At 36.0% G+C, this 27,283-nt stretch overlaps 2 protein-coding genes across 2 annotated transcripts; one reads left to right on the forward strand and one right to left on the reverse strand.

Moving 5' to 3' along the window:
* Positions 1-20,346: 20,346 nt before the first annotated feature.
* K441DRAFT_663515 (uncharacterized protein) lies at positions 20,347-22,528 on the reverse strand. The gene is made up of 5 exons (XM_067649208.1): positions 22,391-22,528; positions 22,040-22,314; positions 21,808-21,975; positions 20,921-21,748; positions 20,347-20,853 (listed from the first exon to the last, which is right to left on the reverse strand). Exons 2-5 carry the CDS (start codon positions 22,298-22,300, stop codon positions 20,722-20,724), a joined length of 1,389 nt encoding a protein of 462 aa, XP_067501758.1. The 5' UTR covers positions 22,301-22,314; positions 22,391-22,528; the 3' UTR covers positions 20,347-20,721.
* Positions 22,529-23,300: 772 nt separating this feature from the next.
* On the forward strand, positions 23,301-24,727 carry K441DRAFT_663518 (uncharacterized protein). The gene is made up of 2 exons (XM_067649209.1): positions 23,301-24,426; positions 24,478-24,727. The coding sequence occupies exons 1-2, from the start codon at positions 23,658-23,660 to the stop codon at positions 24,549-24,551; spliced, it is 843 nt and encodes a 280-aa protein (XP_067501759.1). The 5' UTR covers positions 23,301-23,657; the 3' UTR covers positions 24,552-24,727.
* Positions 24,728-27,283: the final 2,556 nt, after the last annotated feature.

The raw sequence follows: 27,283 nt of genomic DNA on the forward strand, positions 1-27,283 counted from the left end.
TATACACAGAATTTAATATAGATTAGCTAGAATGGTAATTATAAAAAGACTTTAAAAATATAAAGGATCTAATTAGCGACTTTTATTACGCGAACTTATAGAAACCGGGCCTAAGTAGAGACTTTATACCTAATTCTCTATAAAAGCCCTTATAGAGTTAAACCGTTCTATATTACTATATAAGGGTAAATTACTATTAAATTACTATTAAATTGTAGCAAAGTGCAATTATATAACTAAAATATTATTAAGATATTTAGAAACTTTAACCGGCGGTTAAAGTTATCTAATTAGTTGGATTTTTAGATGCTAAGCCCTATTACATAATGTTATTTTAAGCCTTTAGCAATACCCCCCCTTTTTCTTTTTTTCTATACCTTAAGTGTCCCCTTTATATATATATAGTAATCACAGCATTGCCAGAGCTCCGCCTCTATAAGAGGGGGGGTAGTATTACGGAACCCTACCGCAGGGGCCTCTATAGGAGAGCCCCGTGCTCTTANNTANACCTCGCGTANAGCTTATATCAGCTACGNNTAGGTATATNACCTCCTTACGCCCTTNACCCTTACNATCGATCGCGTAACGTCTTATAGACTCCTTAAATATATACGCTTTATAGCCACTACCCCCATCCTATAACACTTAGAGTCTTAATACTAAGCCTATAACTCTATTATGTATTACGGACGCTTTAAGTACAATATTACGACTACTTGGAGAAGAGTTAGAAGAAGCTAGTTAGTTAATATAAGTATAGTCTAGGATGGAGCTAATAGAGCTATATGACGAGGAATAGTAACTAAGGTCACATGATGTGATCTATATAATCTATGTAATCTGCGTAATCCGCGACAGAGTAGATAGAGCACACGTTTATTATATATAAGAAGGATTTTCTAGGAGTACGGTTGTGTATTTAAGGACCCTTAGTCCCTACCTAGATAGTTCCTTCCTTATAGTAATTCTTAGAATATAATTAAAGTTAATTTATTAGGTAACTACTCCACTAGTTATTATTACGTTATTAACTTTAATTTATATTACCTATATACCTAGCCTATTAACAAGCCTATTATAGTACTTACTATAAGGTTCCGTTATATAATTACTACTTAGTTACGGTATTAAATATAGAAAGTTAAATAATATGCTACTAAAAGCAGCCACTATAACGCCATTAACGGCAGTAACTACTTTAAGGTTAGGTAACGACACTAGTATAGCAGACACTAACTTATAGCAACCTATAACGGTTAGATAACTATAAGAGATAATTAACTAGTTAATAACTAATAATATAGCGTTAGAAGAAAGGGTTAATAGAATAGGAGCAGTAAAGATTAAGTTACTATTAATTAAAAGATACTTAGGAGAAAGATTAAAACTTAAAGGATTCCTTATATAAATGCACTTTAAGGTTATATAAGAAGGAGTAAAGCTGCTAATACCTATGGATTGAATAGTATATACGGGACTATTCCTATTAGGAAGAGTACTTAAGTAGTTTAAGCCTTACCTTATAGAAATATAGGTAAATAGAATAATAACCACTAATTAGGAGGTATGATTTATATTCTTAAGCTAGGAAGGGTTTATAGAGCAACTTATATAAATATTTGGAGACCTAGAGGCGGTAACTATAGCGGAAAAAAAACTCTAAGACATTACGTAATAAACCTTAGTAATTAAGTACATAATGTAGTTTTAGACGTTAGTAACGTAAGTAATGTAGAATAATAAGGCGCTTATAGTATAGTATAAGCAAGGACTTAAGGTTAAAGTCTAGGATATAATTATCCTAATGGAAGATATAGACACTTTATAGGAACTAATAGATTAAGTAATTAAGATTAATAATTGGATCTACTAGAGGGAATAGGCTAAAAGAGGCTAGGATAGAGTTCTATAGTTATATAAGGCGTAAAGCACGCAATAACTAAAGCTAAGTTAAAAACTATAGTATAGCGTAGAGCTAATAGACCTAAGTAGTACTAAAGAATTTAAAAAATAGAATAAAAAATTATAGAAACTTAAAGGGTAAGAATTAAGTAATTAAAGACCTAAAGAGCAGAGGCTAAACTAAGGATCTTAGTAGTAAAAGACGTTTCGGCAGACTCTATAACAAGAAAAATAGTTTAAAGACGGAGCTTATATAAATTACGGAAAATAAGGTTATTATATTAAAGACTATAAAAGTAGTTAGAGTTACTATATAGTAAAAGGAATAAGACTAGTAGATAATATATATGTATAGAGGGATAATAATATACTGCGAGGAATAAAAGAATATTTAATTAAAAGTTTTATATTTTGTTATAATAACGTATACCAAATTTATAAGGACGCTAAGTATAGCGTAAGCTATTAGCCGTAAGAGCTATATTTAGCGGAATGTAAAGGAACTAATAAACTAGTTTATAGATTGGATATTAAGGACGATAAATTTAATATAGGCGAAACATTTTATAATAATAAGGTAATAAAGGCGGCTTACTAGGAGTATATAAACCTTAAAGATATTATATAAGAGATAGAGGATAATTCCGCTATAAAGTAAGGAATATTAGTAGGGATTAAGACTCCACTAGATATAATGTCTATTGCTTTACAAGACGTAAGAGAAGTAGGATAGTAAACTACTTTAGCACTTAATAAAGGCAAAAGGCCAAAAACTTAAGATTCTTAAGATAAGATAAGAGATAACTAAAATTCTTAAGATAAAATAAGGCAAGCTTAAGGACCTATAATATATAATAACTAATAGAGCAGAGCAATAGCTTAGTTTAGTAATATATAAATAAGCTTAGAACGAAGTTTCCTAAAGATATAAGATTCTTAAGACGAGATAAGTAAGATTTAAGACTTTTAAGACGAGATAAGAACACTAAGTAAGCCTAGTTAAACTAAGGCTAGAGCTAAGCTTAAGATAGAAGCAAGCTTAGGATTAAGAATCTTATAGGACTAAGATTTTAGTAATAAAATAAGGACTATTAAAGAAATTGCGAGCAAGGCTTAGTAATAGGATTAAAATATTAATACCAAGATTAAGAAGTAAGAAGACTTTAAGGATCTATTTATAAGACGTAAACTAAAAGAAACTATAGAAGAATTTAGACGAAAAATTATTATATAGCAAAAATAGAAACTAGATAAGAGATTTAGTATATTAGGATGTATAAGGGACAGAGCACTAGTATAAAGAATTACTAATAGGCCTAGGGCAGGCACACTAAGAGCTAAGTAGCTTACTAAACTAGAAAATAAAGAGGATTTAGGGATTTTTACTAGGTTTAAAGAACGATATATAAAAGGCTGTTATAATGTAGTAATAAAAAGATACTTCCTTACGGACAAGCCGTATATACTTTAATAGCTATACTAAAAGTAGTATAGATAGCGACACAATAACGAGTAGGAAGATTTCTATATATAGTTAGATAAAAGAGTTATTTAAAACCACCTAATTATAGAGAAAGCTATAACTTATATTAAAGGAGCCTTAATTATAACGTTAAAGGATTTAAAAGAATAATTAGAAGACTAAAGAAGTGAGAGGCGTATCTTAGTACCTATAAATAAAGTTATAACGTTTAGATTAACATGGTAGAGGTTTAAACTTAAAGATAAGGATAAGTTAAGAGTTAACCTAAAGCACCTAGTATACTATACGCTATTATAGATTGCATACGTAGACGATATATATAAAATGTATAAGAATCTAAAGGAAAAGAATCGGAAATACCCTATAAGGATATATTAGGCGCTAGATAAGTAATAGTATAGAAATGCTAAGTATATATATAGCTAGCATCTAACAGAAGTTTAAGAGCTAAAAGACTTAATACTTTAATTAAGAAGATTCCTTACGGAAGAATACTTAGATAAATAATAGTAGTGGGAATACCTAAAGAATACGTGTCTATAGTATATTAAAGATAAAAAGCGAACTAGGTATTAGCTAAAGAGTAAGCTAAGTATAATAGGATTAAGTAGCTAATAGTTAGGAATAGTAGAGGCCTATAAGACTAGAGGGAGCTAATAATAAAGCCTTAGACCCTTAAAGGAATTTAAGAATAACACCTAAATTTATAAGTTAAGTGGCAAGATTAGCAGTTTAAGGCGTTAATAGATAGTAGAGTAATGCGAAACTATATCTTACTAATAGCAGTTAAGAGAATAGGATTACCTTATAGATAGAAGGAATAACCTTACCTATTAGTTATAATTTTAGGAGATTTAATAGCCTATAGAGGAGGGATTATTAACCTTAAAACAAGACCTATTTAGATAACTATTAAAGGAAGATAAATTAAGATGTCTTTTAATATCCTACTATTAGGATAGGATTAGGTAGTATTAAGAATACCTTAGTTATAAAAATACAATCTAAAGATCAATTAGATTATAGGTTAGGTTAATATTAAAGATACTTAACGCTGTAAGATATAATAGTAAACTAAGTTAGAGCGACATATAAAGAGACTAAGTAAGGCTTAAATTACGTACTAAAAAAATACTATAAGTATGGCAAAAAGCTATAGAGCCTAGAAAGTAAGAAGCTGTTAAAATATATAGTATAGGACTATAAAATAGAGTTAGAACTAGGAATATATAAGAGGCTAGCCTGACCAGAACGTATAATTATCTAATTAACAGTATTACCGGTAAGTAAAAGGTAAGTTAAAGGTAAGTAAAAGGTAAAATAAGTTTTACGTATTAAAGGACAAATGCTTCTAACCACTTCTATTTAGAGACTAATCGCTAGTTCTTCTCTAGAGGAGAACCAGCTCCCTATATAATCTTTCTAAGATGCTAGTAAAACCCTTTGCCCCTTATCTATCTAACTATATCTTCTAGGACGTAGATAGAATATAGATAAGACCTTCTTTTAGAATATAGATAAGACCTCCTTCTAGAACATAGATAAGACCTCCTTTTATCTTATCTAATATATACCTTCTAAGGAATTCCGTTACAATTACCTTCCCTTTAAGGGTTTTAGTCCTCTAAGACTTCGCCTCTACTAAGCTTTTATAGAGTTCCAGCTAAAACTACTAGGGAAATTCTTAGTAGAAAGGTACTCCATAATACGGCTTATAGCTAGTTCTTTACTAGCGTAGAACCTTACTTTATCCTTAGTTCCTCTACTTTTTTCCCACTATAGTTCCTTATAATGCCTTTATAATAAAACTAAAATAATAATAATAAAAATTAGATAGGATTTACCTTTCTTATTATAAGAGTTTGTTATAAGTTAATCTAGAGGTTATCCTATGCAACGCGTCTATAAGCTACCATCCCTATTTACCTAAAATAGATTCTAATAATAACGTCTTTATTTTAATTTTTTTCTAGTTTATAAGCTGTCGCCTTTTACGCGTCTTTTTATTAATAACACTATTCGTCTTATCTTTTAGCAGACTATTTTCTCTATATCTCTACTTTTAGCTTTTATATCTCCAGCTATTCTTTTATAGCTACTTTATTCTCTTCTCATAACATATTTATAAGCAATAGGATCCCTACCTTATCTTCTTATAATAATGCTAACTTCTTAGAGTATTCTCTTACAATAGCTTATAATCCCCAGACTAGCAGCAATATCATTAATCTCCTAGTAACGCCCCAGACAGTATCTGTTGCTCCTACGGCAGTTTCCCTAAAATACTATTATCGCTACGTTTATACTCTTACGCAGAATCCTTCCCACGTCTATAAGATACCTCACTCTAGCAAAAATAAATTCAAGTACTCCCATTATCGCAGCAGGAGAAAGACCTACGTTCCGGTATTTCCCATTCCATCTTATTCTAAATTTCGCTAATTATACTAGATCCCTACTGTCTATACGTATAAGACTTATAGGCTCTAACACGCCATCTAAGATTTCCGCCAATATCCTAATAATAATAGGTGGGAATAGAAGGTGTCTTCCCTTACTTATAGACTCTTTAATTTTATAAGGGTTTCTACTACTATAAAGACGCAACGTTCTCAGATATATAGTGTCTAGGAGCGTATATACGAATAGCTTATCCTTATTAATAATAACATTTATACTTTTACGCGGGCTACTTTAGCCAGGTAAGTTTCTCTAGTAACTTACTTAGGAACTATACTAACTCCTTTAGCTAATATCTCTCTAATCCCTATTTAGACGCCGATTTAGAACTTAGGAATACTAAGAATAGCAATAAAGGTTAAGATAAATATTCTCCTTACTAGTCTCCCGCCTATGCTAGTCCTTCCAGTACCCGTCATTCTAAAAAGAATATTAGTGGAAGTACTAATACTTCTAGGGATAGAGGAGCCGATAATACCGTTAATAATAACATTAAAATAGAAAAGGAGGCTCCTATTACTACTACTAGTGTTTAAGTTATTACCTAGCTCTTTTCTTCTTCTTATAGAATAGCTTTATATAGTGCCTCTCGGGTGCCTCTAGGATGCCCTATTATTAGGAATTAACTTTATACTTTAGGAATACCTTTATTCTAAGCTTTAGTAATAATCCATATAAACGCAGTACACTACTATAATCCCCATATATAATAAACGGGTAGTATTCCTATAGGTACCTTATAATTCCTTAAAATTTCTAATTCTTTATAGGCTGTCCTTTTACTCCTCTTTATACTATTAACTCTACTGCGTATCTCTAGTGCTAGGCCAAATACTCTCCTTTTATCCCTAGGGGATCTTTCTAAATCCCCAAGGCCACTTCTTATAGTACTACTACTCCTTCTTATATAGCGTCTTCTTTAAACAGTATCCCTAGTAATTCTCCTATAGATCCTTATAGGCTTCCTTTTATAGAATTCTAGGATCCCTATTATAATGGCGAAACGTTTCCGTTTTTAATACCTATACTTAATCCTATAGTTTTAATTTATAGGGTCTTCCCTATTACTTTACCTATAGCATATCCGGAACTATTTCTAAGTCTTTACCTTTAGTTCTTAAAAAGGTTTTAATTACGGTATCGTATCCTAGCTAAAGGTACTCCTTAGGTTCCCAACTATTATATACCTAAAAGTATCCTTCCTAATAAACTAAAAATTCGCGCTTCTTTTGGCGCCATCTTTAGTCTAAAATATCTTCTATATTCTATTCTAGTTCCCCATTAATTTCGCTAGGTAGGGGCGGTTCTGCACTATCTCTTCTCTAATATAGCTCTAGTAAGGAAATATAAAATATAGGATATATTAGATAAGATTTCGGTAATTCTAATTTATAGGCTTAGTTTCCTTTAGTTTTCTTAACTATCTTAAAGGGTCTAAGCCACTAGTAATCCAGCTTCTTCTTAATATATTTTATTCGGATATTTTTTATAAATAGTAAGACTTCGTCTCCTATCTTAAATTCTTTTAGCATATATTTTTTATTATAGTACCTTTTTTATACGGCCTAGGCGTCTAGTAAGTACTTTTTAAGTTCCTCTCTACGAATTCTTATTTGCTTAATTCTTTCGGACGCCACTAGTGCCTCTCTTTTAGGAATAATGTCCTTAATATTCTAGGGGTTATTTACTTTTACCCCAAACAATGCTTTATAAGGGGTCATTTTTATACTGCTATAGATGCTTATATTATATACGTACTACGCTAAAGCTAATTATAATATCTAATTATCCTGTTAATAATTAATATAGTAGCAAAGGTAGTGTTCTAACAACGTATTTAGACGCTCTATTTACCCGTCTATTTATAGGTAAAAGGTAATACTTATCCTTTGCTATATTTTCAATAAGAGATAGAATAAAGACTAAAATGCACTATTAAATACGGTGCCTCTATTAGACACGATTCCCCTTAGCATGCTAAATAAGAGCCACTGTTCCAAAAACAGGTCTACTAGTTCTACTACTATAATCGTTATTATAATAGCAAAGTATCCTAAAAACTTTATATACCTGTCAACGATTACTAGAATAGCGTTAGTAACCTCTCCAGTTCTTATCTTAGTAGAGGGTAAGCCTATAATAAAATCCATTATTAATTCTAATATAGGTCCCTATAGAATAGGAAGTACTAATAACTCGCCGTATAGGCAATGCCTAGATATCTATATCCTTTAGCACGTATTATACCTCAATATATAGTCCTTAACCTCTTTAGACATTCCATCCTAAAAGTATTTCCTTTAAACGGCCTTAAGGGTTCTATTAGCACCGTAGTAACCCCTAAAAGGGTTATTATAGAAAACCTTTAAAATTTTATCTTAAATCGCTTAGTCCTTTGGGACATATACAGCACCCTTAAAGTATAATTGTCTATACGAGTAGAGGTTACGTGGTTATGTCTCTGATTAGTCATCCTTACGGTGACTCATCAGCCCCCTATTTAGGCACCGCGATCCTTACGATCCTCTGCGAAAGACACGAATGAATCAAAGAACCTGTTACCTTATATTGCAATTGCAGTACCCCCAGGTGATACCAACACTGATTAGTTGATATCACAGATCAGCCAGGTGTTATTACGAAAAGAGGCACTACGCGATCGCTCCTACCAAGGCCCGTCGACCACGTTGTGTTTACTAAGGAGAACCCTTCCTGTATAGGCCCTGGGAACTCAAAGAACCGACTCCTCTAAGGCTTTGTTCGGTTCGCGTCCATCACGCAAATCAACCCCATACGATCTCTTCACTAAATGCCAGTACCCCCAATACCCAAGAGAGACACCACGCGATCGCTCCTACCAAGGCCTGTCGATCTCGTCGCGTTTGCTAAGGAGAACCCTTCCTACCAAGGCCCTGGGAACTTAAAGAACCGACTCCTCCAAGGCTTCGTTCGGTTCGCGTCCACCACACAAAATCAACACCCAGTACAACCTCTTTACTGAGCGCCAGTACACCCAGCAGCGTCAGCAGCACCCCTACCTACACCCCTACCTACACTACGACCTACACCACAACCTATACCACAATCTACGCCAGTTAATTATATCCGATACACGAACCCAACGTCCAAACTAGGCCAATGGAATCACCCTAACCAACGAGACTACTGCAGAGGATATCACCAATTACATTTACTTTAAAATTAATAAGTATACTAGCTACAACTTTAAGGATAAAACCCTATGGGATTCATACTAAGAGGACTTCGATAATTTTGAGGTATAAACATTTAAGGACGCTAATAGGTCTGCAATTAAAAGACTTAAACAACTGCTCCAACGTAATGGAGTATGGGTCTTTAACAAAAAGAGCAAGTCAGTACCATAAGCACTATACGACGTCGCTTACAAGGACAACCGTACGGAATGGTCAGATACAGAAATTCAGCTATATATTAACAGCGAAGGACCCTTCAATTCGTATGCTATTAACTATCGTCTCAAATTACGCCTACTTGCCACCACCCCTAGGACACCTCAACCACCTACTGCGTCTATACCCCAGCAAGCTCCGTCCACACAAGCTTCGTCCGCGTAATCTCCGTCTACGCAAGCTCCGCCCACACAAGCCCCATCTGCACAAGCCCCGTCCACGCAAGCTCCGTCTACACAAGCTCCGCCTACACAAGCTCCGTCCGCGCAAGCTCCACCTACACAAGCCTCGTCCGCACAAGCTCCGTCCGCGCAAGCTCCGCCTACGCAAGCTCCGCCTACGCAAGCTCCGTCTACAGAAGCTCCGCCTACACAAGCTCCGTCCGCACAAGCTCCGCCCGCGCAAGCTCCGCTAGCTTTACTCTCCCCCTTAACTAAAGCCAAGGACCTATGGCAGCCAAGCTTATACAAACCTCCGCAACCTACCCGGCAACAGCACAACTCAGCTCCAGCTGTCTTAAATAACCTTCCTACGGCCGAGCTCCCCTTACCTACGAACGTCACTGTCTGCTGCCTCCCCTACAGATCTGCCACGTCGAAAATTACGTTAATAGCGCGCCCCAAATGCCAGCGTGCTCCTCCCCCCCCTACGGCCTTTGCAAGCTACGAATACTACATTAATAAAGTCTATATATTGGTGGTTTTACGCACAAAGAAAGAACTACCAGTATTGGAATATATAGATAGAGTCTACCGACTAAACAATTGTACTGTTACGCCTACAGTCCGTCTAAGCTGGCACCGTACTGCTATATACTTCTCCTTTATACTTTCTTACCTTCTTTCCTTTTTATAAATATCGCCAGTGTCTATACAAGTAGAGGTTACGTGGTTATGTCTCTAATTAGTCATCCTTACGGTGACTCATCAGCCCCCTATTTAGGCACCGCGATCCTTACAATCCTCTGCGAAAGACACGAATGAATCAAAGAACCTATTACCTTATATTGCAATTGCAGTACCCCCGGGTGATACCGACAATAATAGACCCTTTTAGTCTTACTACTATAGCTTTTTAGTAACTCCGGCCAAGTTGGTCTCCACTATATCTTTTTACCTCTCCCTAGAGGCAAAGGCGTCCCTTTATTAAGCTTAAAGAAGAAGATCTAGAAAGGTTTTATATAGATTACTTACTTCTATTTCGCCTGCCGCTATTATAGACTTAAGGCGTGGCACAAGACATTTTAAACCATTAGTACTAGTAGATTCTCCTACCGTTATACAGTGTGCTATACTATAGATAGGTATCTCGCCTATCCCCCTTAGATCCAAAAACTCGCAGCTAATATACCGTTAAGTTAAAGATGCCGTAACACCTCCAGCACATCCTATAGAATTCTCGCTAATTCTAGGGTACGCTAACTTTATAATATCTACTTAGTCTATAACCTAGTCTATAACTATATCCTACGGCTCCACAATCGTATTACTTTATAACTGCATCGCTAGGACCTCTACTCTGCCGCGAAATTCTATAGTTCTAGAAAAAGAGTCTTCTTTCTTCCTAAGCAAATTTTGTAATATAGGGATCATTTCCCCTATACTGTTCTAGATTCTCCCTATCTTGTAATCCGGACGTCTTAATAACCTATTAGCAGGATTTATCTTTTCTAGGCGGTACGTAATTTTAAAATCATACTATAATAGTGCCTCTGCCTACCTAGCTTATTAACCACTTAACACCTTCGTAGTTATAAAGTATTCTAGGTTGTTATGGTCTATAAGGACTTCAATAGGGTAATTACTTCCTATACAATAATATCGCCAGTACTTTATTGCTGCGACTATTACGAGCAACTCCTAGTTATATATTATATAACGCTATTCTATAAGGGTCATCTTCCTAGACCAAAACGCTACAGGATGCCATTTTCCGTCTTTTAATTAAGATATAATTACCCCTAGGGTAAAGCCGGATGCATCCATTTTAAGGTATATATATAGCTCCTAGCAGAAGTATATTAGAATAGGCGCCGACGTAAACAAATCCTTTAACCGGTCTATAGCCTACTTAGCAGCTTCCCCAAATACAAAGGGTCCTAACTTCTTGCCATTCTTAGATCCTTTTAGTAGATTGGTAATTAGAAGCATTACTCATAAGTAGTAAACAATAAACGTTTGGTAGAAGTTCGCCATACCTAAAAAAACCTATACTTCTCTAAATGTTATAGGGTAGGGCTATTCCCTAATAGCGTTTACCCGACTTTTCTCTATTAACACTCCGTTAACGCTAATAATAAAGCCTAAAAAATTAATGCTAGTAGCATAGAACGTGCACTTTTTTAGGTTTATATAGAGCTTATATTCCCGCAGTCTTTCTAGTACTATTCGTACGTAGTACGTATATACTTTATAGTTATTAGAGTAAACTACAATATCATTAAGGTAGACCACATATATCGTGTCTAATAGGCCTAATAATGCCTTATTAATATAGGCCTGAAATGTCGCTAGTGTGTTAGTAAGCCCAAATAGCATTACTAGGTACTTAAAGTGGCCGTACCATATTTAAAACGCCGTTTTCCACTTATCGCCGGCTTTAATCCGGATTTAATAGTATATATCTTTTAAATCCAATTTTATAAATATCTTTGCGCCCAACAGCCTATTAATAAGCTCCCCTATTAAGGGTAACAGGTAGCGATTCTTTATAGTAATCTTATTTAGCGCCTAATAGTTAANANAGAGGCNAAGGGTNCNNTCCTTNTTAGGTATAAATATAATNGGTACCCCTANTAGGCTTATAGAGGGCNAAATCTATCCTCTTTAAAGATTGTCCACTATATATTAACGTAGTACCGCCAGCTTATTTTCTAATAGGTTATACAGTAGTCTAAAAGGAGGTTGTTTATCCCCTATGTCTATCTCATGCTTAACCAATATAGGGTTAAGTAAGGTTTATATAGCCTCTTTACTAGAAATATCCTCTAAGTCTATATATTCCTATAGAATCTCTAGTTCCTTAACTATGTATAGCCGGACATTTAAAAATAAATATCCTATGTCCCCGTTCTTAGTATTAAGAGTAGCATATATAGTATATACCCACCCTTCTTCTTATATATAGTTTAAGAAAGTCTCTTAATTTTCGACTATAATGCGCGGTTAAGACTTCCGATATTAATACGAGGCCGAAGGCCAATTAATATCCGGATTAACTTAGCGAAGCTATAGGTATCCTAAAACAAGGTTATACCCCTTAATTTCTACGGCATAGAAGCGTATCTCCTACGTATCCTATAGACTATTGCGGTCCTAGCTAGCCACAGAAAAAGCTTATTCCCCGTAGTATGGAATCTAGTAGCCTCTAATACTTTAAACAGTGCGCACCTATAAGCCGCTAAGGTCTAAATCTAATTCTTTCACTAGTAATTAAGAAATAAACCCTATACTTGCGCCGCTGTCTATAAGGTAGTCTCGCGTTACCTATTTATTATTAACTTAAATAGAGACAGGAATAACCATACGGTAGTTTACTCCCTCCTTCTCTTACTAGCCTAGTATAAGGGAGTAAAGATCTACTAGGCTATCTCTTTTCCTAATTAGGCCGACTTTTACTTTTTTTACCGGCAGAAGCGGCTTATATGGCCCTTCTTACCGCAGTTATAACAGATACGTGTCTCCCAGTTCCCCTTCTACGGATTAGGTCTCTACCTATTATTATTTTAGGATTAACCAGCGTTGCTCTAGGGCTGTAAGGCCTGCTTACGTTGTCCTTCTATAGAGCGGTTAGGTCAAAATCTGCCCCTATTATTAAAGCTAGGTCTAGTCCTATGCTCTTTATTATTAGCGTCTTATTCCTTTCGCTTACCTAAATAGTCTCTTTTAGCACTTTTAATCCGAGTAGCTTTAGAGATAAGCTTTTTTTAAAAGGTAGGAATTTCGCCCTTCTCTTATATAACCTGTCAAATCTTAGGTCGTAGCTTAGCGAGTAACTAGTAAAGTCATATAGCGTTATCCCACAGATTTAAGTAGGGTATATTATCTTCTAGTTCTTTTAAGTAGTTTATAAACTAAACCACAGTCTAACCATCCCGCTGTTTAGCATCGTGGTATCGCTAGTTATAGTCCATCCCTTAATTAGTAGGGTCTTAGACCTAATTAACTAACTAGGTCCTAAGTTCGCTAAATTTAAGGGGTATAGTAAGTTTCTTCTTATAGCGTATCTATAAACTCTTAATAGTGCCACATAGAAAGGTAGAAGCAATCAGTGTCTAATTATACTCGTTAGAGTAACGTTTTAGATCCAGCCAAAACTTAGTTTTGTATTATTGGATAAAACAATTATAGTTCTAAAGACTATTACCATAGTACTTATCAGGTTCCTTTATGCGGAATTTAGGTTTTTCTAATATTATAGCATAGTGTGGCGTTACCCCTTTAAGTCCGCTTCGTGTCTAGGGTGTCTATACTTCCCCCAATTATCCTTATAATTATTCTTAGTAGTCTTAATATACTTATCTTAATTATATCTCTAACTCCTTTATTTTTTTATAGGGTTTTATATAGCGACCGCTCCGATAACTCCCCAGCGGTAATCATTTCTAAGGGTCTCGCAAGGTTAGACGGACCAGCCGTGGCTTCTTTATAGGAAGAGGGAATGCGCTCCTCTAGGGAGACTCTCTAAGCCTCTTGCGGTGGGGGCGTCGTTTTAGGGGGTAAGGAGGTATAGCCCATCATCGTCAATTAATAGCCGTACGTTCCTTCTGTAAAGGATTAAGAGCGATTAGAATTATAAGAGGCCAGCCTAACTAGAACGTATAATTATCTAATCAACAGTATCACCGGTAAGTAGAAGGTAAGTTAAAAGTAAGTAAAAGGTAGAACGAGTTTCACGTATTAAAGGACAAATACTTCTAACTACTTCTATTCAGAGACTAATCGCTAGTTCTTCTCTAGAGGAGAACTAGCTCCCTATATAATCTTTCTAAGATACTAGCAAAACCCTTTACCCCTTATCTATCTAACTATGTCTTCTGGGACGTAGATGGAATATAGATAAGACCTCCTTCTGTCTCATCTAATATATACCTTCTAGGGAATTCCGTTACAGAATAAGTCTAAGGTTTTTTTTAACCTATAAGCTTATAGAAGAAGAGTCTAGAGTACTTAAAGAGTTTATCTAGGAAAACTTATAAAAGGGATATATTAGACTATCGCAGTTATTAGTANGTTATNTAGTACTATTTATACTAAAGAAAAATGGCAAGCTAAGGCTATGTATTAACTATAGATAGTTAAATAGCATTACTAGAAAGGATATATATCCTTTACCCTTAATTAGCGAAATCTAGAATAGGATAGGTAATATGTAAATCTTTATAAAGATAGATTTAAGATAGGCGTACCATTAGATTAGGATTAAGAAAGGCGATAAATAAAAGGTAGCCTTTAGGTTAAAGAAAGGACTATATAAACTATTAGTTATATAATTTAGGCTTATAAACGCACCAGTAACGTTTTAGAAGCGTATTAATAATATATTAGGAGAATACTTAGATGAATTTATTATAGTATACCTTAATAATATTATTATCTACTTAATAACTAAGGAAGAGCACGGGGAATACATTAAATAGGTCTTAAAGAGACTATAGAAAGAATAGATACTAGTAGTAATTAAAAAATATAAGTTCTTTATAAGGAAAACTAATTTTATTAGATTTATTATTAAACTAGGCTAACTTAATATAGATTTAAAGAAGATCGAGGCTATAGTAAATTAGTAAGAACTAGAGAATATTACGCAGTTAAGATTATTTTTAGGGTTTTGCAATTACTATAGAAGGTTTATAGCGTAATAATTAAAGGATATTAAACTATTTACGCGGTTAATAAAGAAAGAAGAACTATAAGTATAGGGAAAGGAACAGTAAGAATTATTTAAAAAAAGTTAAAGAGTTATTTACCTAGAAGCCAGTTCTTAAGATTTATTAACTAGGGTTAAAAATAGTTATAAAGATAAATACATTAAACTTTATACTAGGGGTATACTTTATATAGAAATATTAAGATAGATAGCACCTAGTAGCATACTATAGTCGGAAGATAATACTACTAAAGTTAAACTATAACATCTATAATAAGGAGTTATTAGGTATAGTTATAGCACTAAAAAAATAGAGAGTATTCTTATAAGGTATAGAGAAACTATTTATAGTTAAAATAGATTATAAGAACCTAACAGAATTTCTAATAATAAAGGAACTTAACTAAAGATAGGTTAGATGGGCAGAGATACTTATAGAATACCATTTTAAGATTTAATATACTAAAGGCACAGATAACACACAAGTAAACGTTCTAAGTTAAAAAGCTAAACTATAAAATAATAAAAAGCCATTAGGAGCTTTACTGCGAAGAGATATAGACGGATTAATTAGGTATAATTATCTAAAAAATTATAGTAACTTAAGAGGATAACAAACTAGAAAAAGTCTATAAGATACTAAAAAGCTTTTAGGTATAAAGGATTTTTAAGGCATAATTAAAGGAATAGTTAGAATATCTAGAAAAAGAAATACTATATAAGTATAGAGAGGTAAAGTATATCCTAAAAAGTATAGCAGAGTATTTTATAGAAGACTTCTATAAGGGAATAACTTAAGGGCACAATAGAGCCACGGGCTTAGTGTTAAGACTTTAAGAAGAGTATATTATTAATGGAATCTAGGGCTTAGCGCGAAAAGTTATAAAAAAATATCTAGATTACTAAAGGAATAAACTAACGAGGTATAAGCTATATAGAGGGCTATAACCTATTAAAATACCAGAGAGACTATAGGAGGTTATATTATAGGACTTTATTATAAAGCTACTAAAGTTAAGAGATCCTATTACTAGATAAGATTATAACGCGATCTTAGTAATAGTAGATAAGCTTATAAAGTGGGAATACTTTATAGCATATATAGAAGAAATCTTAGTAAAAGATATTACTAAAATCTATATTAAAGAAGTATTTATAAAACACAGAGCACTAAGCAAGATTATATTAAATAGAAATCTAAGATTTATAGTAGTATTTTAGGAGGTATTCTTAGCGGAGTAAGGAGTTAGAGTAGTAACTTTTACTATATATTATTTATAGACAGACAGTTAAACGGAAAGACTAAATTAGATACTAGAGCAGTATTTAAAGCATTATATTAATTATATATAGAATAATTAGGTATTACTATTACTAGTTATATAGTTTATATATAATATAATACCTTAAAAAGGAATAAGTATATTACTATTTAAGGCAAATTATGGATATAAGCTAAGAATATTATTATTACTACGGCAAGTAAAGAAAATAAGTAGTATAGCTAAAGAAAGAATAAAGACGTTAATAAATCTTTATATAAACCTTATAGAATTAATAAAGAAAGTATAAGAAAGAATAAAAAAGTACTATAATACTAAGAGATCTAAGGGACTAGATCTTAAGGAGGGAGATAAAGTATAGCTACTATATAAAAATTTTAAGAGTTAATAACTAAGTAAGAAGTTAGACTATATTAGACTAAGACCTTTTAAAATTATATAAAGGATTTTACTAGTTATATTTAAGTTAGACCTACTAGCTAAGATAAAGATCTACCCTATATAGTATATTGCAATACTAAAGCTAGTATATAGGAATATTAAGCTACCAGTTTATAAGGCAGATATATATAGAGGATAAAAAGAAGATAAATAGTAAGTTTTAAAGATCGTTAATTATAAGGACATTAATAATAAAATATAGTATAAGGTTAAGTAAATAGGCTATACTAAGACTACCTAGGAACTACTAGAGAATTTAAAGAATGCTATAAGAAAGGTATAAGAGTATTAAAAGAGATTAGGTTAGGCAGTATTAATAAAAAAAGATTATTAAAAAATAAGTTATTTAAGGGGGACCTAAGAAAAGCAGTTACTAAACTACTTAAATCTATTTTCTTCTCTATTAAAAGAGAATCTATTTTTTTATTGCTAAGTTCCTATAAACCTTATTCTATAAGTTTCTACTTCTTAAAATAAACCTTTTTATAAACCTTTTTAAGACGGATTAACTAAGCGGACGCTATAAGATAAGACTTAAGGGCCCGTTACTAAGTATTAGCAGCCTCCTATTCTGCGTTATAAAAATAGTATAACTCCGTTAAAGTAATAGATAGTTTATTATCTAGTTATATAGTAGTAGATTAAATATAAAACCTTAAAATATATTAGTTAAGGAACTAGATAACTATTAAGAGTAATAAGTTACGTATATTTAGTATTAGAGATGGAGCAAACGTTATAGGACGAACAAATATTTGCTTTAGTGCACTCTAAGTAAGAGGACGGTTATCGCGAAGATAGACTCGCTAATATAACGTAAACTAACCCCTTTTTTAAATAACGAGAATATAGAGATAGTATAATCTTACTAAGAGATAATATCGCAGTAATAGTGCGAATACGACGAGTAGTTAAAGACGAAGAAATTACTTTAGGTATAATAAGTAATAATATTAACTAAATTAATTAGACGGATATTATACCTTTAGTAAATAACTTAGAGATATTTAGAATCTTTAAGGATAAAAATAGAAAGAAGGGAGATAGTATTACGGACGCTTTAAGTATAATATTATAACTACTTAGAAAAGAGTTAGAAGAAGCTAGTTAATTAATATAAGTATAGTCTAAAATAGAGCTAATAGAGCTATATAATAAGGAATAGTAACTAAGGTTATATAATATAATCTATATAATCCGTAATAGAGTAAATAGAGCACACGTTTATTATATATAAGAAGAATTTCCTAAAAGTACGGTTATATATTTAAGGACCCTTAATCCCTACCTAGATAGTTCCTTCCTTATAGTAATTCTCAGAATATAATTAGAGTTAATCTATTAGGTAACTACTTCACTAGTTATTATTACGTTGTTAACTTTAATTTGTATTACCTATACACCTAGCCTATTAATAAGCCTATTGTAGTACTTGCTATAAGGTTCCGTTACATTATATCCTTAAATTATTTCTTTATAGAAATCTTCTATAAAATGCTTTGCTATACTCTTTAGGATATACTTTACTTCTTAGTTCTTATATATATATCTATAAATCTTCTAGCTATACTTTTAGAATTCTTTATACCTAAAAGCTTTCTAATATCTTATAGACTCTTTTTAGTTCTTTATCCACTAAAGTTCCTATTAGCTTAAGGTAGTTATATCTAATTATTCTATCCTTATCTCTGCGTAGTATTGCTTCTAATAGTTTCTTATTATTTTATTATTTAGCCTTTCTGCTTAGCGCGTCTACTCTTATATTTTTTATACCCTTAGTATACTATAAGCATTTCTGCTTATCTAACTTATCTATAATTAAGTTCTTTTATTATTAGGAAACCCGTTAGGTTCTTATAATCTATTTTAACTATAAATAGTTTTTCTACGCCTTATAAGAATACTCTCTATTTCTTATGTGCTATAACTATACCTAATAACTCCTTGTTATAAATATTATAGTTTATTTTTAGTAGTATTATCCTTTAACTATAGTATACTATTAGGTGCTATATATTCCTATATTTCTATAGTAAATGTACTTTTAGTATAAAGTTTAATATATCCGTTTTAACTAGCGTCTCTAATCCTAGTTAATAGATTTTAAGGATTAGTTTTTAGATAAATAACTTCTTAAGTTTCTAGAATAGCTTCTTTTACTTATCTCCCTATATATATAGTTTCTTTTTCTTTATAAGCTTAGTAAAGGGTTTAATACTTATTAACTATTATACTATAAACCTCCTATAGTAGTTATAAAACCCTAGAAATAACCTTAACTATATTACGTTTTCTAGTTATTACTAACTTACTATAGCTTTAATCTTTTTTAGGTCTATACTAATATAACCTAGTTTAATAATAAATTTAATAAAATTAGTCTTCTTAGTAAAGAATTCGCATTTCTTAATTGCTACTAGCATCTATTCTTTTTACAATCTCTTTAAGACCTATTTAACGTATTCTCCATATTCTTCCTTAGTTATTAAGTAGATAATAATATCGTCAAGGTATACTATAATAAACTTATTAAGGTGTTCTCCTAATACGCTATTAATTTGCTTCTAAAATATTACTAGTATATATAAAATAGCACACCATTAAAATGCTACCTATGCAGGCTTTCAGCGCCATTATAACAGTACAGAAACAGCCGTGGCCTGGTCTTTAATAGTCGTAAGCCTTATCTGCCCCAATTCACTTTTTGGATGTATCGGTTAACTCTAAACAGGCACGGCGCCAAGCATACTTGATGATGTGAATTGACGTTCAATCGTACACTACCTAGGGGTGCGATCCGTCCGAAATGTGAATCCTGATCTAACCGGATTCGGAAGGTCCGGATCCTGACCGAAATTCTGAGCCGGATCCTCTATATTTTGAAGGCCTAGATTTTATCAATTCTCCAGGTTTTATATAAGAGATTTTGGAGATAATATCGCGATGCATAACGTCAGGCGATTATAGGATTTTATTAAGGTGGTAGTGTTATATAGAGGTTTCGAATCGGCGGGCTTCCTCCTAGTTCAAAAGCTACCGAATTATAATTAACTCCCATTATAGAGCTGGGTTCTCTATATAGCCCTCCCCTACTTCTGCCGCCTTATCTTCCACCTCTATAAGCTCTTCTAGTGTTGCGTTTCGTCGTAGGTTAATATATATATATTGTAGCATATTGACGTGCTACGGCATCAACTGGGCTCGAAACTTATTCATCAGGCCTCCCATATATACTGCCATGGCGTATTTAAGTTATAGGGCTTTGTAAGCAATAGGCCCAAGTACTGGAACAGTAATCTAACTTTATTTTAGCTGTAGTTCAGCTAAATCCTGTACAAATAGTAAGGCTTTGTATTTCTCGCAGCCAGATAGGTAAGCACGCAGCAGGTTAGTTTTCCATAATCGTTCGTAGCCGCAATGGGTGCATTGGGCTCGCTCAGTCTTCGCGCCGTCCTTCCTGAACTTCCGGAAGGCGACTGCAACATTAAGATCCTCATTTCTACCACGTTTAGTAGACATATTGGTGGTAATAGAGCTTTTAAATCGTCAAGAAGATGACGATTTAGTTTTGGTGGGGGGCCGTGCGAGTAGATTCGCACGCTGACATAATAACTTACACCAATCAGAGGCCTAGGATTTTAAAAGACGCTAGTGACTGTGCGAAACCTAACCGAAATTAATTCGGACGTCCGTAAATCCATCCCTAACACTACCCTTCCGTCTCAACAACTATGGAGCCGGAACGTGGTCGTCGCTAGCACGGCGTAACCTACATTCGGCATGGGGCAACTCACGTTCGCATCATCATGGCTCAAGATAAGCCACCCGCGCTCCATACTTACTCACCAGAACCCTAAACAACCTGCGCCAACTGCCCACGAACCGGTAAATTGGTGCTCCCATCAGCAACCATAGGATTACGAACCCACTTCAACTCGACGCCCCTGCGGAAAATAAGGCAGTGCGTGGATCCGCCAAAATGGAACTGCGCGCAACACGTCAGCATCGCACACCCAACCCCAAAAGAAGGAAAGAATCAGGACAAAACTCACCATCCCAATATCCTGACCCTTTTCAAGCTTGTCGCCCTTCTTAACAGTCCACTCACAAGACGACACCTCCGCCATCCCCACCTGCACCACCGCCATTGTCCCAATACGCTCATCGTCCGCCTCAATGATCAAAACAGCCCTCGTCGCAACCTGGCAAATATATCCCTGGGAGTGATCCGGCGCCGCGGGATCCGGATCCGGCTCCCCGGTAATGGGATCGATATTTGCGAAGCCCTCCCAATAGCTCTCCGCGTAGTAAGACCCAGGGATATAAAACGCGTCCTTGACGACACCAGACACGGGCGCATGCCAGCAGTGGTAGCTGAGCGCGGAGAGAAACGCCTGGTAAACGGTTCCGCCTTCGAAGGTAGCGGCGGTGTCGGCGTTGCCGAGCATGTCCTGTAGACTATAGGGCTGGCCTTTGAGCCAGAACTCGTCGACGAGGCGGACGCCGGACTTAAGCGCGAACGGGTTCGATTCGCAGCAGCTGACGATTTGGGCGCTGTCGTCAGGCTTGTAGACGGGGCGCACGTCGGGGCGGAACTTGCGCACGAAGAAGTCGTCCCAGGATTGGAAGCCGTAGTGCGGCGCGCTGGGGTCGCACTCGTAGGCTTGCTCGAAGGATATGGTGTGGCTGGATCCTTCAGACGCTACGCGGCCCATTTCTTGCAGCGCCTGCGGACTGAACCAGTTGTTGTTGTCCAGGACGTTGGCGGATTGTGGGGTTGAGAGGTAGGTTTTGTATTCGTTGAGGATTTCTTTGAAGCAGGCGCAGACATCTTCACGGAGGAAGGCAGAGACACCGGCTGCGGTGCCCATGGGCCAGTCCTGGGATATATGTTAGCCTTGTAGCTGTTTGGAGGCTACATCGGTGCGGAGAAACTTGCTAGAATGGCATTGAATGGAAATCCAATCAGGCCTTTCTGACCCTCTGTGTTGTACAGCCAGCCTGGAGATTGTTTCAAGAGCACGTTCATGGTTGCCAATAACTCTTCCCAGTTCTTGATGGCGCGTTTCCCGGTTGGATCCTTCTGATATTCTTCATTGTTCGGGATCTGAACGGCAGTGAGCGGCCTACAAAAATCGTGTCTTGGTCCCGCAATGCGGGCAGTATCTTACTTGTTCAAACATAAGGCTGAAGTACATTCGAACCTGGGTGTTGCTCAGGATCAGCTCTCGAAGCTTCTCAATAGAGGCATGGTCCTCAGCCAAATTCCCAGATCTTTTGGCATCTCGAACGCTGGCAACAACGCCGTGTAGCCATCGCAGAAAGTCATCGGGATGCTTGGGGAGCCAGCCGCCGAGTCGGTGTCTCATGTACGGCCTGAGCGGGTTTTCTGGGACGGTTGGTCCCGGCTTGATGGGAGGGAAGAGCTGCATGGTGGGTGTGAAGTCTAAGCAAAGCACGGTCAAGATGTAATCAGGAATGAGATGCTCAGATCTACTCTGGGCGAGCAGGAGAGAACGTACTCCAGAATTGTAATATGGCCCTCAGACCTGTTCAGAAAGCAAGCAATGTTATCAGGCCAGACGCGGGGCAGAAATGAAGGGGCTTACAGCTCGGCAAGGTCACGGAAAAACTCGGCAAGGTCAGAAAGTTGAACGGGGTCAGAACCTTTCAGACCACAATATATTTTCATAGGGTGTATATATATGCTTGGCATATGCATTGCATATTCAATGCATCAGTCACTAAGGTAAATTGTGGCTGCTGATGCGCGTTCTGTATGGCTAAAAGTGTGGCCCCGCCGACCTTTTCCCGGCGCTCCATCGGTGACCCCGTTCAACTTTTCCGTGACCCTGGCGAGCTGCACCCCGGAAATGAAGCAGCAAATCACAGCTGATTTGCCATGTTGTTATCTGATCCCAGATGCGGGGTAGCAATTAGCACAGCCCACCTCAGGAACCTCGACTTAATACCTCTAGCACTTCGATGAAAGCACATCTGATTTTAGAGCTATTGTCTATATTAGCAAAAATACTCTTCATTTAGTCGTGTGTCACCTGGTAGAGGTCATGGTCTTCGAACCTCTGTCGATCCTGTCGATTGTTGGCACAACCGCCGGCCTGCTGAGCTTCCTTGCCAGTACGGTAGACAAACTGAATGAGCGAGCCAACGACTTCAAAGACTGTTACGAACTTGCTAGTTTGGTACAGCTGCCAACAAGAAACATGCGAAGTGAAACGCAAGGCTTGGATTCGATTGTAGTGTAAAGACGACGGTGAGCCTTACCCGGATGCTACCTACGTATGCGCCTTAGGCGATGACGGGTTTAAAGGGTTGAAAAAGAGGGTCCAAAATATCAGCTGCAAGAATATGCTTTATTTCAATGATGAAAGAGATCTTAGAGGCGAACTATCTAGTGGTCTTTACCGCGAGTGGCACAGAATTCTGCAGACAGTTGCTCAGTCGCGGCGATCTGATAGCCTCCCAAAACCGGAAACTTGGATGCTGAAGTTCTGCTTCGCTCTTTATGAGAATACTACACTCAAAGAGATGGTATCAAGATTGGGAGAGATGGTTTCCAACCTTTTGGACTTCTGTTAGACCAAATTCTGCGCTTCGTTCGATCCAGGAAGCGACAGAAATCCGGAAGATGGAGAAATTTCCGCCATAGAGAAACGTCTGCCAAGAATTGAGGGACTTTCGAAGTATCTTTCGGACCTGTGTCTGGCTTCTCAGGGAGACAAAGCCGAGAGCACTCCCCATTATTTATGGGCCTTGGTTTTGGGTTCCATGGAGATTGAGCAGGGCCTAGAGTACTTCGAAGATGGTAAGGATTGTTGGCTCGACTTCTTGATTGAATGTCGAAAAGGTCCAAATTCGTGGGTCGGGCACACCGTCCGAATAAATTCCCGGGAGTCAAACGATGATACCATCGATTTGCAAGATAAGATCAACCGCTGGAATTCAGGATTAGATGTCTGTTACAAACCTCGCTCGAGAACCGAACCGTTGAAGAAATACCTTGACCGGATTTCCAGCTTCAACCCTAAAATGCGCACCATCGGCAAGTCAATGCGTATTAGAACGGCTTTGGATCTTGCAGCATCCGTTATCCTCCTGTACGGTTCACCGTGGCTGTCACAACTACGTACATGCGGCATGCGCTATATGTACTGTGATAATCTTGCAGTTGTCTCTTCTTGCCAAACCCACAATCGCCAGGAAGAGTTTGAATATAAGGCCGCCATCTTTCGCTCAGAGCCACGCCATGACTGTTACGACTACGAGGCTGCAGGACGAAGCTTTTTGTTGCTTGCAATAGCATTGGGTGAATTGGCGATAGCGGCACCATTGTACATGTTGGGAGATGGTAACCCACTACTCTTGAAAATGGGAGATAAGGAAGTCGACCGCCAAGAATTTCTCAGTGTAGTAGTCCGTATGTGGGGTGTGAAGTATAAACGAGCAGTGGAGTATTGTTTGGAAATGGACCAGAAACTGCGGCGCCGTAGTCTTCATCCGAGAGATATCAGGGGATGTTTGGAGACATCGTCAAGCCGTGAGTCCAAATTTCCTGAAGCCGCTCTAATACGTCTAACATTGTATATAGTATCCGGGAATACCGGAAGACAATGGCGCAAGATAAGATGGCGTGCGCCGAGCAGAGATGGCACGAGAGACTGAACGCTCGATATCGCAATCTCCAGATGCCGAAGGATTGTCTAAGCAGAGTTGAGTGGAGACATAGGGCTTGGAAATGAAATTTCTAGAGCGCGTTTTATTTTATATCCTCAATTCTTGGAGCACTCTGTGCCGAGTGCTTTGAAATGTTGACCAAAAATAAAATATAAAAAGCCACTGAATTATCACGTAAGGATGCAACACAGTTGCCAAAGCAGATTAACTGCGGAAATACGTTCGGCCGAGATCTTCGCCTCATCTTTTCCACAAGGGCAAGCTCAATAATTCTGTAGGTCACGTGTTCGTCGGCCCGAGTGCAAACCAATCATCAGGCTCAAAGTCTTGATGTTCCGGCCCCCCAAATTCACGTGAGCTACAGAATTATTGAGCTTGCCCTTTGTACCCGAAGCCCCCAACAGCCCGCCCGCGCCAGCAGGGGGTATGTCTCAGGTCGTGGTGGCGCGTAATATGTGGCGTCGGGAGACGGAACAACTCTGAGTCCAACGCGGCAGTCTGCATATTTATAAGTGATATAACCGTAACAAACATCAAGCGGTACATTATGTCGCCACCTCTAGTAGGGAGGATGGCCGACCCGCACCAGTCATACCCTTGTGGAGATGGCGGAATATAAATACATACATACGTGGAGATGGCGAGAGCGTAACTGAGATATTGGATGAAAGCGTTGTTTTTGCTGTTAGATAGCGCTAAGTAATATAGTGGCGATGAAGCGCTAGCCATATGTGGCGAATTTAGCGTTTATATACCCCGCTAAACGTTACTTTAAAAGTCAAATAACTTTAGGGTAGGGAACCAGAACTTTGCCCCTAACTTATATTAGCTTTAAGCAAGAATAGCCTCTAGAACTAATATAATTAGAAGATAGGGGGGATAATATAGGATAATAATTATGGAATATATAGCAGAAATCCGCATTATAACTATAAAGTGGTAAGCTAATAAGACTAGGCTAGTGTTAATAGCTCTAGGCCTAAGATAGCTTTTGGATATATACGACTAGATCTTATAATTATTTAGAATTCCGCAATAGGCAAACTACTTAAAAGGTTATAATATACCCGTTTCTTTTAGGTTATACTTACTTTTAACTATAGTTGCTCTAAAACTATATATATATATATATTGTAACCGACTACTAAGGCTCGCATTACCTTATGACTCACCACCCGTTTCTTGACTCATATGTCTCTTGCCATCATATATCTCATCACTGTATTACCCCTGTCTTTGATGTCTACCTATCGATTGTTTCTATTACCTATTCATTACCTATTACCGACTGAGTGGCAATGGCGACCTCGCGGCAATTGAGTAACAGTTACAAATCGTCGTCGGTATCGCCGACAACCTTAGCCACCTATTTCTTGTATATAGTATCCTTGATTTCCATAGATTTAGAATCAAGTCGTTCATTCAATTCTTCACACTGCAAAGCTTACATATATAGTAAGACTAGTTATATTCTTTAAGCTATTAATTTTCTTAAAAGCGCTCTTTATATAATTGCTCTCCTTATATAATTACTATTAGTTATAAGTCTCTACTACTATTATTATAAGCTTATTATCTAAGAAGTGGGAAAGTATTTTTAATACTAGTATTTAGAAATAGGATTAATGTAAGAGTATATATATTAGATCCCGCCGCGCTTACAAATAAGTTCGCAAGCACTCTCTGTCTTTTTTATAACGGAACCTTGTAATAGGTACTACGGTAGGCTTGTTATTAGGCTAGGTATATAGGTGATGTAAATTAAAGTTAACAACGTAATAATAACTAGTGGAGTGGTTGCCTAATAAATTAACTCTAATTGTATTTTAAGAATTACTATAAGAAAGGAACTATCTAGGTAGGGACTAAGGGTCTTTAAATACACAACTATATTTTTAAGAAATCCTTCTTATATATAATGTACGTATACTTTATTTACTCTATTACGGATTATATAGATCTTATAGATTATATAGATTATATTATATAACTTTAGTTACTATTTCTTGTTATATAGCTCTATCGGCTCTATCCTAAACCGTACCTAAATTAACCAACTAGCTTCTTTTAACTCTTCCCTAAGTAGTTATAATATTATACTTAAAGCGTCCATAACACTATTTCCCTCCTCTTAATTTTTATCCTTAAAGATTCCTAATATCTCTAAGTTATTTACTAGAGGTGTAATATCCGTCTAATTAATTTAGTTAATATTATTACTTATTATACCTAAAGCAATTTCCTCTTCTTTAACTGCCCGTCATGTTTACACTATTACTACAATATTATCTCTTAGTAAGATTATACCATCTCTATATTCTTATTGTTTAAAAGAGGGGTTAGTTTATATTATGTTAGTAAACCCATCTTTATAATAACCGTCCTCGTATTTAGAGTGCACTAAAGTAAACATTTGTTTATTCTATAACGTTCGCTCTATCTCTAATACTAAATATATATAATTTATTACCCTTAATAGTTATCTAGTTCCCTAATTAATTTATCTTAGGGTTTTATATTTAATCTGCTACTATATAGCTAGATAATAAACTATCTATTACTCTAGCGGAGTTGCGCCGTTCTTATAACGCAAAATAGGAGGCTGCCGATACTTAGCAACAGGCTCTTAAGTCTTATCTTACGGCGTCCACTTAGTTAATCCGTCTTAAAAAGGTTTATAAAAAGGTCCGTTTTAAGAAGTAAAAACTTATAGAATAGGG

The sequence above is a fragment of the Cenococcum geophilum genome (genome assembly GCF_001692895.1).
Source record: "Cenococcum geophilum 1.58 unplaced genomic scaffold K441scaffold_33, whole genome shotgun sequence".
NCBI classification, from domain to species: domain Eukaryota; kingdom Fungi; phylum Ascomycota; class Dothideomycetes; order Gloniales; family Gloniaceae; genus Cenococcum; species Cenococcum geophilum.